Source organism: Archocentrus centrarchus, chromosome 3 (assembly GCF_007364275.1).
Source record: "Archocentrus centrarchus isolate MPI-CPG fArcCen1 chromosome 3, fArcCen1, whole genome shotgun sequence".
NCBI lineage: Eukaryota > Metazoa > Chordata > Actinopteri > Cichliformes > Cichlidae > Archocentrus > Archocentrus centrarchus.
This window is the reverse complement of record NC_044348.1, coordinates 16452734-16466245: the sequence shown is the minus strand read 5'-3', so window position 1 is coordinate 16466245 and position 13512 is coordinate 16452734. Positions and strand designations below refer to the sequence as shown.

General features: G+C 39.5%; 1 protein-coding gene across 5 annotated transcripts in view; it reads right to left on the bottom strand.

Moving 5' to 3' along the window:
• Window positions 1-8265: 8265 nt before the first annotated feature.
• Window positions 8266-13512, bottom strand: part of nfat5b (nuclear factor of activated T cells 5b) — a 50111-nt gene continuing 44864 nt past the window's right edge. For all 5 annotated transcript variants that reach the window (XM_030720912.1, XM_030720922.1, XM_030720931.1 and 2 more), the window contains one exon: window positions 8266-13401. In XM_030720912.1, the coding sequence (XP_030576772.1) occupies window positions 13163-13401 (239 nt within the window). In that variant the 3' untranslated portion in view covers window positions 8266-13162. The remainder of the gene's footprint in view (window positions 13402-13512) is intronic.

Here is a 13512-nt window from a genome sequence, read left to right as displayed (position 1 = left end):
CAGAAAGGTAAGGAAAGCGCTGTCTTAGGAGATGAGTGAGAGTTATCGACAAGCATGTTAAAAGTAAAGGCTACAATACCATCTCCAGCGAGGTTGATGTTCCTGTCACTACAGTTGCACATACAGTGGCTTGCAAAAGTATTTATACCCCTTGAACTTTTCCATATTTTGTCACATTATAACCACAAACATAAATATATTTCATTGGAATTTAATGTGAAAGACCAACACAAAGTGGTATACAATTGTGAAGTGGAACGAAAATTATATATGATCCAAAACTTTTTTTACAAATAAAAAACCGAAAAGTGTGGTGTGCAAAAGTATTCAGCCCCCCTGAGTCAATACTTTGTGGAACCACCTTTTGCTGCAATTACAGCTGCAAGTCTTTTAGGGTATGTCTCCACCAGTTTTGCACATCTAGTGACTGAAATTTTTGCCCATTCTTCTTTTCAAAACAGCTCAAGCTCAGTCAGATTAGATGGAGAGCGTTTGTGAACAGCAGTTTTCAGATCTTGCTACAAATTCTCGATTGGGTTTAGGTCTGGACTTTGACTGGGCCATTCTAACACATGAATATGATTTGTTTTAAACCATTCCATTGTAGCCCTGGCTTTATGTTTAGGGTCGTTGTCCTGCTGGAAGGTGAACCGCTGCCCCAGTCTCAAGTCTTTTGCAGACTCCAACAGCTTTTCTTCCAAGATTGCCCTGTATTTGAGTCCATCCATCTTCTCATCAACTCTGACCAACTTCCCTGTCCCTGCTGAAGAGAAGCAGCCCCAGAGCATGATGCTGCCACCCCCATATTTGACAGTGGGGATGGTGTGTTCAGTGATGTGCAGTGTTAATTCACCGCCACACATGGCGTTTTGCATTTTGGCCAAAAACTTAAATTTTGGTCTCATCTGACCAAAGCACCTTGTTCCACATGTTTGCTGTGTCCCCAACATGGCTTCTGGCAAACTGCAAACAGGACTTTTTATGGTTTTCTTTTAACAATGGCTTTCTTCTTGCCACTCTTCCATAAAGTGCACGACTAATAGTTGTCCTGTGGACAGATTCCCCCACCTGAGCTGTGGATCTCTGCATTTCGTCCAGAGTCACCATGGGCCTCTTGGCTGCATTTCTGATCAGTGCTCTCCTTGTTCGGCCTGTAAGTTTAGGTGGACGGCCTTGTCTTCTTGACGAAGCTGAAGTTGGTTTCCGATTGCAGCTTCCAATTCGGGAAATGGCTAAAGGGTCATTCCACTTAATTTTTCGCTACCTTCAGCATCTTTAATCTGCTCTAGTTAAAAATCTACAACACCTACACACTTCAAACCTGGATTAGATTATCCTGCACTAATAGCAGAGTATTTAAAACCAAGTGTGTGATTTGTGAAACCTTGATCTGATTTGTGAAACTTCAATAAATGCACATTTCAGCACTTTTTTTCCATCTGGATCACACTAGAACTGCTCCAGCTCCAAAACTACAATATCTACACACTTCAAACCTGGACTAGATTATTCTAAACTGATAGTAGAATAATTTAAACCAAGTGTGTGATTTGTGAAACCTTTATCTGATTTGTGAAACTTCAATAAAGGCACATTTCAGCAACTTTTTTGTATCTGGATCACATTAGAACCGCCCCAGCTCCAAAACTACAACACCTACACACTTCAAACCTACACACTTAATGTTCCTTGTATACAGTTGCCTTCATTTCGTTGAGTAGATATGCTGCATCTGTGTGTCGGTTATATTGAAAGCTGAAACGTGAAAGAGTGGTGACAGATTAAGTCATAATTCTGTGTTGATTGTGTTGATTTAATGCAGCAACCTACAGGTGATGCTGGCAATCATCTACCAACAAACCCTGCAGTGACTGCAAACCAGACTGTTGATTTTGGATTGCAACAAATTAGTGTTTTAACTATTTTTCTTTTTATTGATATTATGCTCAGTTTTGTCAGGGAACATAAACAAAAATATCTTCTCAGAGAGATAAGAGGGTAGCATCTAAAGAGGGATTCAAACTAGCAACCTTTGGATTATTAGCCAGCCGCTCTAATCTCTGGGCTTCTTCCTGGTCTCTTTGCCTTGGCAACATGACATCATCAGTTTGCTTAAGATTCCTTGTTATATCATAGGATTCTGTAAGATCAAAATAAAAGGATTCTGTCAGGTCAAAGGATTGAGCATAAATAGACCCCAGAATCTATGTATCTGCATTTAGCACACAGCAAGTCAGTCAGCAGACAACAGCAGTGAAGCTAAAGTGACAACACAAATCTTTCTTTGTGGAGACAACTGGACGAGCCTTCAAGAAAGTCAGTAACAGAGAAAAAGGAACTGTTACCCTGACCAAGGATCATTCTGAAAAGAAAGTCCTGATAATGAAAGGCCAAAAGGAGGTCCAGAAACCAGTTGAGTCCTGCAACGTGACACAGGACACAGGTGACGCAGTCACACTGGAAGTGGGTGAGATGAATTCCTTCACACTTCTAGATTCATACTTCCCTCCACTCCAGCAAGAGATGTTGGAAAACAAGAGTCAGAAGAAAGACATGACCCCTGGACCAAAGGTACCCATAAAATCAAAAGACAAGTCAGTCCACCACTTCGATTTTGGGGTACCTATGATGTTCTTCCAGCCGGCTGCAAGTAACAGCTCCCAGCCCACAGCGACTCCTGGGAAGCCTGTCACTGTGCCGAGACCGCCAGTTGTGATGCCCAAGTTAAAAAAGGAGTGTCAGAAGAAAGACATGACCTGTGGACCAAAGGTACCCATAAAATCAAAAGCCAAGTCAGTCCACCACTTCGATTTTGGGGTACCTGTGATGTACATCCAGCCGGCTGCAAGTAACAGCTCCCAGTCTGCAGCGACTCCTGAGAAGCCTGTTACTGTGCCCAGACCACCAGTTGTAATGCCCAAGCTGAAAAGTCCTCCCAAAGTGAATCAACTCAAGGCTGCTGCGGGTCCCAGACCCCAACCTGTCTTGACTACAAAACCACTGCCATCTAAATCCTCTGTTGCTGGGACCTCTGACTTAGGGAGAGAGTGCGCACAGCTAGAAGCACAAAAGGCTGTCTTGCACCAAGAAAAAGAGAAGTTGAAAGTAGTGCTTGAAACTGTGAACGACCAGGTGGAAAAGGCAAAGGCACTACTTTATAAAGTGGTTCACAAAAAAGAAAAGATCAACACAGCTGGTTCAATGAAAATTGAACAACTGGAAGCAGCTGTCAATGAAGAAAAACAACAAAAAATTCAAACTGAGAAGCTCTTAGCAGAACAGCTTGCTGAAACTAAGAGGCTAAAGGAAGAGCTGGCCCAGGCACAAAAGAAACTTGAGGAGGAAAAACTTCACAGGGAGGAGGAGATGTCACGTCTTCAGAATGAGCACAGCAAAACAACATCAATAATGAAAACAGCAGCAATGAAGGCCCAGGAAGACCTGGAAAATGAAAGATCATAGTGGCTCCAGGAAAGGTCCTCCATCCAGGCAGCTCTGAAAACCCTGAAGGAGTCTATTGATGAGACTGTGGAAGAGAAAGATAAATTTATATCTGACATAATGAGCCAAGTCCATCATTTAGAGCAGGCTCAAGAGGAGGCTCAGAAAAAAATCAAAGAAGAGATCTCTGTGGAAGAGATTTATTCAGCTGTTTAAAAGATACTGAAGGATCCCTGCTGTAATCTCGGACCTCAATCCTAGAAATTTCTCCAAAGAACAACAAGCTAACAACTTGCCCCAACCGGTCGCGGCAGATGACCACCCCTCCCTGAGCCTGGTTCTGCCGGAGATTTCTTCCTGTAAAACAGGAAGTTTTTCCTTCCCACCATCACCAAGTGCTTGCTCATAGGGGGCTGTTTTGACTGCTGGGCTTTCTGTGTAATTATTGTAGGGTCTCACAATATAAAGCACTTTGAGGCAACTCACCTCAAGGTGCTTAATTTTGTAAGGTAAAGACCCTACAACAATTACACAGAAAACCAACCAGCAGTCAAAACAATAATAATCACATCAATAACACATAATTCTTGATGTGATTTGGGGCTAAATAAATAAAATTGAATTGGACCAAGAAACAGCAATCAAAAAACAAAGACCAAGAAATTAGATGTATAAGATTTTAAATTCAAACATTAATAAAGCAATTGGGCAAAAACAAAAAACAAAATTGCCTTGACTTGTCTTGTTTTTTTATGTCCTGTGATTAGTGTTACATTTCCTGTTTGGGTGCAACGGCTGAATTATTTACACCAGCTGCTTCTTCGAGGGGCAGTGCTGTTTACTCACCGTCAGAGGCCATGAGAAGATCATTTGTAACCTTCACTAATGCTGTTTCTGAATTCTGAAACCTGACTGATCAGTTTCAGGGATTTGTGAGAGAAAAGCAAGGTCGAAGATTGGCCTATAATTAGCTAAGACAGCTGGGTCAAGTGATGACGTTTTAAGTAATGGTTTAATCACTGCCACCTTAAAAGCCTGTGGTACATAACCAATAGACATGTTGATGGTTTGGAGGAAGTAACTCACTACTAAATATTCCACAGCAATTTGGAATGTCAGTGTCTCAGCCATGAAGCGGTTGGCCACATGAAATGACAGAGTGAGGTCAGTGGATGCTGAGGCGCATAGTGCACAGAGGTTATATATATATATATATATATATATATATATATATATTCACTCGACAATAGACACAAACAAGCGACAGGACATACTGGCCTGAGTTGGAAATACGGTGCCCTGTCCCCACTAACCACCCCACTGCAGCACCCACCCCCCACCCCACCCGCAATGCAGGCACCCCAGGGCCCCAAAAGCGCAGACCGGACATCCCGACGCAGGCCAGGTCAACCCACCCCACCTGGTGGCACGCCCGGGACAGCAGAGACCCCTCCAGCGCCAGGGAGCCAGGAGCTGGCACGGTCCCTGGGCCCGGGCCCCGGGCCCCGGGCCCCAGACCCCAGACCCCAGCCCCCGAGCCACACAGGGAAGACCAGCCAACCGACCGAGGGCCGGCACCCACCACCCCAAGCACCCCGGCCCACACCCCAGGACTGTAAGCCAGCACCATCCAAGCCCCCACCACCATCAACTAGAACAGGCACACAGACATCACCAGAAGGTCACCCCAGGACTCCAGTCTCAGGAGGCTGCCAGCTACACAGGCCTCCAGAGTCCTCACCTGACCGCCTACAAAGCACATCAGGAGCAGAACCCACAGCCAACCCCCCAATAAGTAATGGAGCTGATCAGTGGGAACCAAAGAGAGTCAAATTCCTCCAACTGGTCTTTAGAAGAAGCAGACATTCTCTCTAAACTAACATGATCTACTAATACATTTCTGTATTGAGTAATACATAGTTTATTTTTTGACTTCCAATTCATTAGGATAGTTTTCTTAGCGATGCACAAGGTGGTAAGAACTATGTGTGATATATTTGACTCCATAACTAATTCACTGACGTCCTCTAAGATGCATAGCCTGGGGGAAGTTGGGACACGACAGCTAAACCATGTGGATAGGTCTTCACATATCCTCTGCCAAAATCTCTGAACAGGTACACAAGACCACAGAGCGTGTAGATAATTCTCCTCTGAATTGCTTGTACAGTGGGTGCATATGTTTGAGTGTGTAAGGCCCATTTGGAATATCCTTTGTCCAGTATAGTGTGTTCTATGGAGAATTTTATATTGTATAAGTTGTACTTGGGGTCTTTTAGTCATTTTGAAGATATTTAAACATATTTCTGTCCATAAATTTTGATCCAGGTTAACAGAAAGATCACGCTCCCATTTTGCAATTGGGAGGGAAATTGAGTCATCAGTTTTTAGTAATAATTTATATAATTTTGACAACAATTTTGGGATACAGAGGTTAAGAAATTCTGTTACCCATGTAGGCATTTCTAGATTCAATTGATTAAGGTTAAATCTTCCCTGTAAGATGGACTTAAGTTGTTGATATTCCAGAAATCTACCGTTGCCAATTCTATATTTTGATATAAGTTCTTGGAATGTAATAAGGTTTCCATCTTGGATAATATGTTCTAAATGATTTACACCCTTATCACGCCATAACGGAAAGTTCAGCATTTTCTTTTTCTGACAAATATCTGGATTGTTCCAAATGGGTGTTAGTTTACAGGGGATAAGTGAAGATTTAGTTATTTTTAAAAATTCCCACCAGGCTGTCAGAGAGGTATTTATACTGAGGCTTTTATAGCAGTTATGATGTTTAATACTAGGGCTAAAGAAAGGTAGATTTTTATTTTTCCACAAAACGCCTGTTCTAGATCCAGCCATGGGTTGTCTAATGAATTGGATTTGATCCACTTTGAAATATACTGCAATCTACTGCTTAAGAAATAGTAATAAAAGTTTGGTAATTCCAGACCTCCACTGTGTTTTGGCTTTTGCAAAGTTTTTAAGCTTATTCTTGATGGTTTGTTTTTCCATAAAAATTTTGAGATGTTTGAATCTAGTGACTTAAACCAAGGAAGGGAAGGTTTATTAGGGATCAATGAAAATAGATAATTAATTTTTGGTAAAACCATCATTTTAATGGCGGCAACTCTCCCCATGATATAGGTAAACTATTCCAACGTGTGAGATCATCCTCTATTGTTTTTAATAAGGGGATATGATTTAATTTATCAGTCGACGTGTATTATTGGCTGAGTGCCGACCCTTGATAAAGCCTGTTTATGCAGAAGTTTAAGGTCCGTGGGACTGTAGCCAACCTCCCAGGATGTGGCTGCAAGAGGAAATTAATGACAAACTAAAGAGATGGATAATACGAATGGTAACCAAAGAACCCAGAACAACTTCCAAAGAGATTAGAGGTGAACTCCAAGGTCAAAGTACATCAGTGTCAGATCACACCATCCGTCACTGTTTGAAACTAAGTGAACTTAATAGAAGACGACCGAGGAGGACACCACTGTTGAAAGCAGATCATAAAAAAGTCAGACTGGAATTTGTCAAAATGCATATTGACAAGCCACAAAGCTTCCGGGAGACTGTCCTTTGGATAGATGAGAGAAAACTGGAGCTTTTGGAAAATCGCATTAACTCTATGTTCACACTATCTACTGTGAAACAGGGAGGAGGCTCGGTTATGCTTGGGGGCTGCTTTGCTGTATCTGGCACAGGATGTCTTGAATCTGTGCACTGTACAATGAAATTTCAAGACTATCAAGAGATTGGGGAGCAAAATGTGCTGCCCAGTGTCAGAGAGCTTTGTCTGAGTTGCAGGCTGTGGGTCCTCCAACAGAATAATGACCCAAAAACACAGCTAAAAACAGCCAGGAATGGCTCAGGACAAAACGTTGGACTATTCTGAAGTGGCCTTCAATGAGCCCTGATCTAAATCCTATTGAACATCTGGAAGGAGCTGAAACATGCAGTGTGGAGAAGGCACCCTTCAAACCTAAGACAGCTGGAGCACTTTACTCATCAGGAATGGGCCAAAATACCTGTGAACAGGTGCAGAAGTCTCATTGAGAGTTAAAGAAATCACTTGATTGCAGTGATTGCCTCAAAAGGTTGTGCATATATAATACAAAATATTAAGGGCACCACCAATTTTGGCCAGGTCATTAATTTGTTTTTTAAAAACAATTCTGTTGCACCGTTTGTGTTTTTTTTCCTTTAACAAAAGGGTACCAACAATTATGTCCATGTCTGTTTTCTCAGATACATACTAGAATTTTTAAAAAGCAGTTTGACTTACACTGTCAATGAAATAAAAGTACTTTTTTTTTTTTTAAATATCAGAAGGGTTTAATAGAACATATTGTAGCCTTCATGTTATATACAATAAAAGTATATTGGTTCATACTATTATCTTTCAACAAATTCAAAGCTAAGGTAATTCTATTTTATTCTCCATCAATCGTACAAGGAAATCTTTATAAAGATTTTGCCAGACTTGATCCCATTAAAGTCCACAATAATTAAATTAACCCTCAGCTGCAGATTGCTACTCTGCCTTTTGATGTTCAAATAAATTTGATTTAAAAATTAAGAGTTGGAGACGATATGATAAATGATATGGCTCATTTAATAACACACAGAAGGCTTATTAGAAAATCATCTACATAAAGTCAGTGTGGGGAAAAAAACTGCAAGTATCTTTATTTGTGTGAAGAAGGAGGCTCTGCATCCACAATCAACTAAAACTAAAATATATTGCATCGTGTGTCCTCATCTCACAGCCAAGCAACAGCTCACACCAAAAACATGAAATAAAAACTCAACTACAACTTAAAGTAAATACATTTATTACAGATAGCAGCAGGTTTTACAGAAAATTAATTGCGAGAGATTAAAAATGTCCCAACAAAAGCCAAAAGGGTGAATGATTTGACAGTTGTTCACATGGTTAGAAACTAAAGAAGAATTTTACACTTCCAGATGTTTACTAGAAGAGTGGTTCACTTTGGTAGAAGAGCCTTTAAAGATGATACAAATGGGAGGCATAAGCAAACAATTTTTGAAAAGTAATAATCTCATACTCAGAGCAAATTTGGAACAATGACACTCAGTTTAGGTGCTTTGCAAATTTTTTTTTGTCCACACTGTTCCCAAATCATAGAACCAATCTAGTATACGCCACCTTTTACTGGTCAGAGCAGGAACTCGGACACCCGGAGAGACATCAGAAAGAAAGGGAACCACTGCACAGTAAACAACTGGTACTGTATAAGCTGGGGTACAACGCATACCTCCTCCAAAAGCGTTTAAGAAAGATTGTAGCAAAGAAAATACAATTTGTGACCCTCGTTTCAACCAAAACACAAAAAAAACAGGTCTTTAATTGTTTCTGAAAAGTTTGCATTTTGACTAACGGAATTACAATCAGGCAGCACTTGAATCAGAAGTGTTTTAACAAGCATCATAAATAACAAAGAACATCTATTTTGGTTTCTCCTTTAGTCTAAAAACGGGAGAGGCTATAATAGAAAAATATATGTTCAAAAAGTAATAGATCTACATTTAAGGTATATTAGCTGCATAGCAGTTTCAGAGAAAATCGTTCTGCATCTGTGTTGAACAACATAAATGCAATGGGTACTTCAGTACAAACAAGTCAGATATATGACAGAAATTGCACAACACATTTATCCACCACAACCTCATTTATCTATTCACTGTTGTCGAGCACTTAAAGCACACTTAAAGTGTTATGGCTTGAAACATTCTACTTAATGAGGACTAATCATCACTGGTGGGGCCAGTGGGGTGTTAAACAGGCACCGGTGGTAAAACATCAATAAGACTGCTGCCACAACATATCCTTAAGGCACATGTACAATCCTTACTGGTGTCTTAAGCAGTGTTTTAGGAAGAAAGAAAAAAAAAGTCTGATTCTGCTGATATACTATTAATTGGTAATAATAAAAGAAAACCACATCTTGTTCTATTGCAAACAATAAAATAAAATATGAGAAAAACATGAGAACTTTTATCAACAATCTCCCTCTTCCATGCATGACGGTAGAATGAAACATACTCATATCTGATCAACATTAAATACACAAATGAGGAAACTGTAATTACAAAGAAAAGTAATCACCTCCCCGGTATGTGTACCATTCATTCTGGATCCAAATGAGACCTTTACAGCCACGATGCATAATCACATTCAGGATGTTTTTCACTGTACAAAATACTGACATTTATTTGTCCAACAGTTTGCCCTGTTTTTAATGATTTGGTCATCAAGGACCAGCGGTCCAAATACAAACCATAAACATGTGACATAAACTTAAAGGTGTAGCTCTTCTGTAAAGGAAGTGTGCACAGGAATATCCAGGTTATTGTCAAATTTAGAGGGATCAGACTCACAAGGTGGCTTATCAGCAAGGAGGTGTGTGGGGGTGGCCAAATCAGAATCAGTGTCATCCACACAAAAACACAACTATGATTACAAGTTCGATAGTAACCAACACACAAATAAATTAGATATACTTCTCAGAAAAGAGGCACAAGTACTACACCAATTAAAGAAAAAAAAAGACAAGTCTATCTAAATTACAAATAAAAGGAAATAAAATCATACATACTCAAAACTGGAAATATTAGTTATTAAACCACTTCACAAGTTGATGAAGGCCAATCTGAGACAGCTCTTTCCTCCAAAGACAGGTTTTCTTCAGGAGTAAGGTCCCTTTAAAAACCACCCAAACTCTTCCAACTGACACACTGTAGTTCCACACATTACTTATTACATATTAGTCAAGTTTACAGCATCTCCATCCTAAACAGCTAATTTGGATTTAAAAATGTATAAAATGTAACGGTGTTAATGTATATGCCAAACTGTACATAGAAAACGAGACAACAATGAGGCATAAAACGGAGCTAATTCTATCAGAAACCAGCCCATTGTTCGTGCATACACTTAAAGTGAAATTAAACATGACACAAATGAAGGGAAAGCACTCAGAGTAGGACAATGCCCAACAATAAAATCTGTAAATTCTGTAAGGAAAGCAACAACCTGTGCTGATGTTAAAGCTAAAAAGAAAGTCAGTAAAAAGAAAATAAAAGCCCATGAGCCATAAAACTGGCCATCTATCATTCCTGGATTTATTCAGCGGAAGATTTGAGTCAAACTTTGGTCCGGAGGCTGCTGGCCAACTGCTTACGGCGGCATGAAGTCTGTAAAAATTGTACAGTTTGCATTTACAAGAAAATGTAAGTATTGGGCTCTATTTGTGAATGTTAATACCCTAACCTGGATAAGATGTGCAGTTGCAGCCAATGAACGACTGCTTTTTTAACATTCACTGAATCCCTCACAGTAACGAACTTCTGGAAAAGGCTTTTTTTTTTTTAAACCTGGTTTAAGAATACTACTCCTGTTCATGCGTGCCTGACGCAGAATGATGCCATCAAAATGACACCTAACACCTAATCCTTACACATACATGCAGACACATATACATACATACACATGCAACATTCTGTTTTAGATGCATGTATATACATGGGATATATGTCAGCTGGATTTACATTTGAATTAAAATGTCATTAAATGCCACATTTTTTTAGCTTTTAGTGAATGAACATTGACAGCTGTAACACAGAAGGCAAAAAGACATACTGTTAAATTACAAAATACAGACAAAACAACATTTTTGTTATACAGTAACTGATTTTGATTAATTTAGTGATACTTGCTTAAATGAAACTCTTGTGGTAACTTATTTTTATGATCTGTATTCATAGTCACTGTAAACAATGCAGAAGAGGCACTTAAAAACAAACTCACTGCCTCTTCTGAGCTTTACTGTACTCTATAGGACCAGCATCATTAAAGTGCTGATTATACATTAAAGTAAATCTCAGCTAGTATTTCTTATATCTGTACCAATACACTTCCTTAAAAGATTTGTCTTTTTAACGTATTAAAATGTGTCACACCTTCATTACAAAGTCTGCACACTGTTGTGGAGATCAATATGAAGTATTTCATGACACTGATCAGCCACAACATAAAAACCATCTGCCTAATGTGTAGCCCCAGTTCTGATCTCTGCTGAAGAGGATCCTTTGGGTCCGGTGGGTAGTCAGTTGAGTCTTCCGTAGACCAAGCTCATTCCAGCTGTGGGTTCTCAACTGTATTGGGAAGCATAGAGGTCATGCTGGTGTCTTAGTCTCTTTGTGATATTCCTTGAGCTGCATTCACACTGGTTAAATAACATGTCCAACAACATCCTCATGAATGCCAGGAACCAAGATCTTCCAGCAGGACGTTAAACTGTCAGTGGTTTTAATATTGTGGCTGATCGGTGTTTCTCACATCACACAGACAGCCTTTGGCTGAACTATAAATATTTTAGTTTATAGGTATTACTTGACTCAACTGGCCTTCACAAGACTGATTTGTAGCAAACATAGGTAGCAAAATATAGCACATTAATCATGTAAATAATCCAAATGCATAGTACACCTAGTGAGCATCTGAGCTTCCATCATCAATGAAACCAAAGTCACTTTGTGATGGAGACAACTAAAGCAAATTTATTTATTTACACTAATGTGTGCAAGCTTGCTGCTACAACAATAAAATAGCACCCACAGACATTATCGTGACTTTACATAAGATTAGTGTGTGTTTGTTTTTACAGCTTGTCCTTTGTCTTTCTTTTCCCTTTCTACTCTTACCCTCTTAACACACTTTCTAAACTGCTGGATAAGATGACTCAATAGAAGCTACCTTCCAAATCAAGGGTGTCAAACCTGAGGCCTGCCAAAGGATCCAATTCAGCCCACTAGAAGTCTCTGCAAAGTGTAACACTTGGAAAAAAGAAGGGCAGAATCTTTGGCCTTTTCATTGCATTTTGTAGCTGTAGTTAAATGTAGTTAAAATGGATCAACTCATGAGAGTGACTGTCTAAACCAACTTCCTCTTAGAGAAATTACCCATAGCCTGCCATACCACACTGAAATATGATGGTTAAACCAAGGACATCTCAGGCTGTTAGTAATTAGTAGATCATTACTTTTTAAAGGTTCACTTGCAGTGGTTTAAACTAAACACCTAGTGACATCAAATCATACTAATTTATGGCCCTTAAACTAAAATGAGATTTGACACCCCTTCAGCCCTACATACCACACTCCCACTGTGCCATACAACCTGTGCTCCATGCAACCAAAATACAAAAGAATAAAGGGGGAAGGGAGGGGCACACGTAACAACATACTTACAGACAGAAATCTAAAAACTTAATGTCTTTCTGGAGGGCCTAATTCAACACATTTCATCAGAGTATTTTCAGTCATTCAGTAATTAAGTTAGAGATGTTTGCTTATCTTGGTCATATATTGCAATCTAAATTATTATTTTAGTTATTGGAATTTTAATATTAATATGTCCAGTTTATCTTCATGGTCACTTTAAAATCTTTAGCTCATCTTCACAGATCCTCTGAGTTAAAAGAAGACTAAATCCTATGTATGTAGTTCAGAGAAAACATTAAGTGACCAGATATAAGCACGTAACTGAGGGTTAATTTCAAAGTTTTAACCTGCACAGAATTCCTAAGAGACTATGTTTGGACCTTTGTTTATATTTTACAATTATTCCAGATATAAAAGTAAAAAAAAAAAAGAAAAGAAAAGAAGGAAAAGAAATAAACCTGTGTAAAGATTAGTAGGAACGAGTTAAGTTGCTGCCCGACTCCTGCAGGCTGACCAGCAGATCATCAATCTTCTCCATGTTCTGAGAGGCAGACATGGTGCTCGGCACAGTGCCAGACTGAGACAAGGACTGGCTGAGCAGGGACTGGATGTGCGCTTCACTCTCTCTCTGGTTCTGACCAGACTGGCTGATTGCTATTATCTGATCTGACAGTGTGTTTCCAGGGGTTTCCATCAACTGGCCACATTCTACAAGGAAGAACAGAAAGGGTATCATGAGTCAACAAGAAGCATAATAGCCAATTATTTTATATCTAATTTTGTAATGATTAAAGCAAGGTCAAATTTGTTTGTGATGGT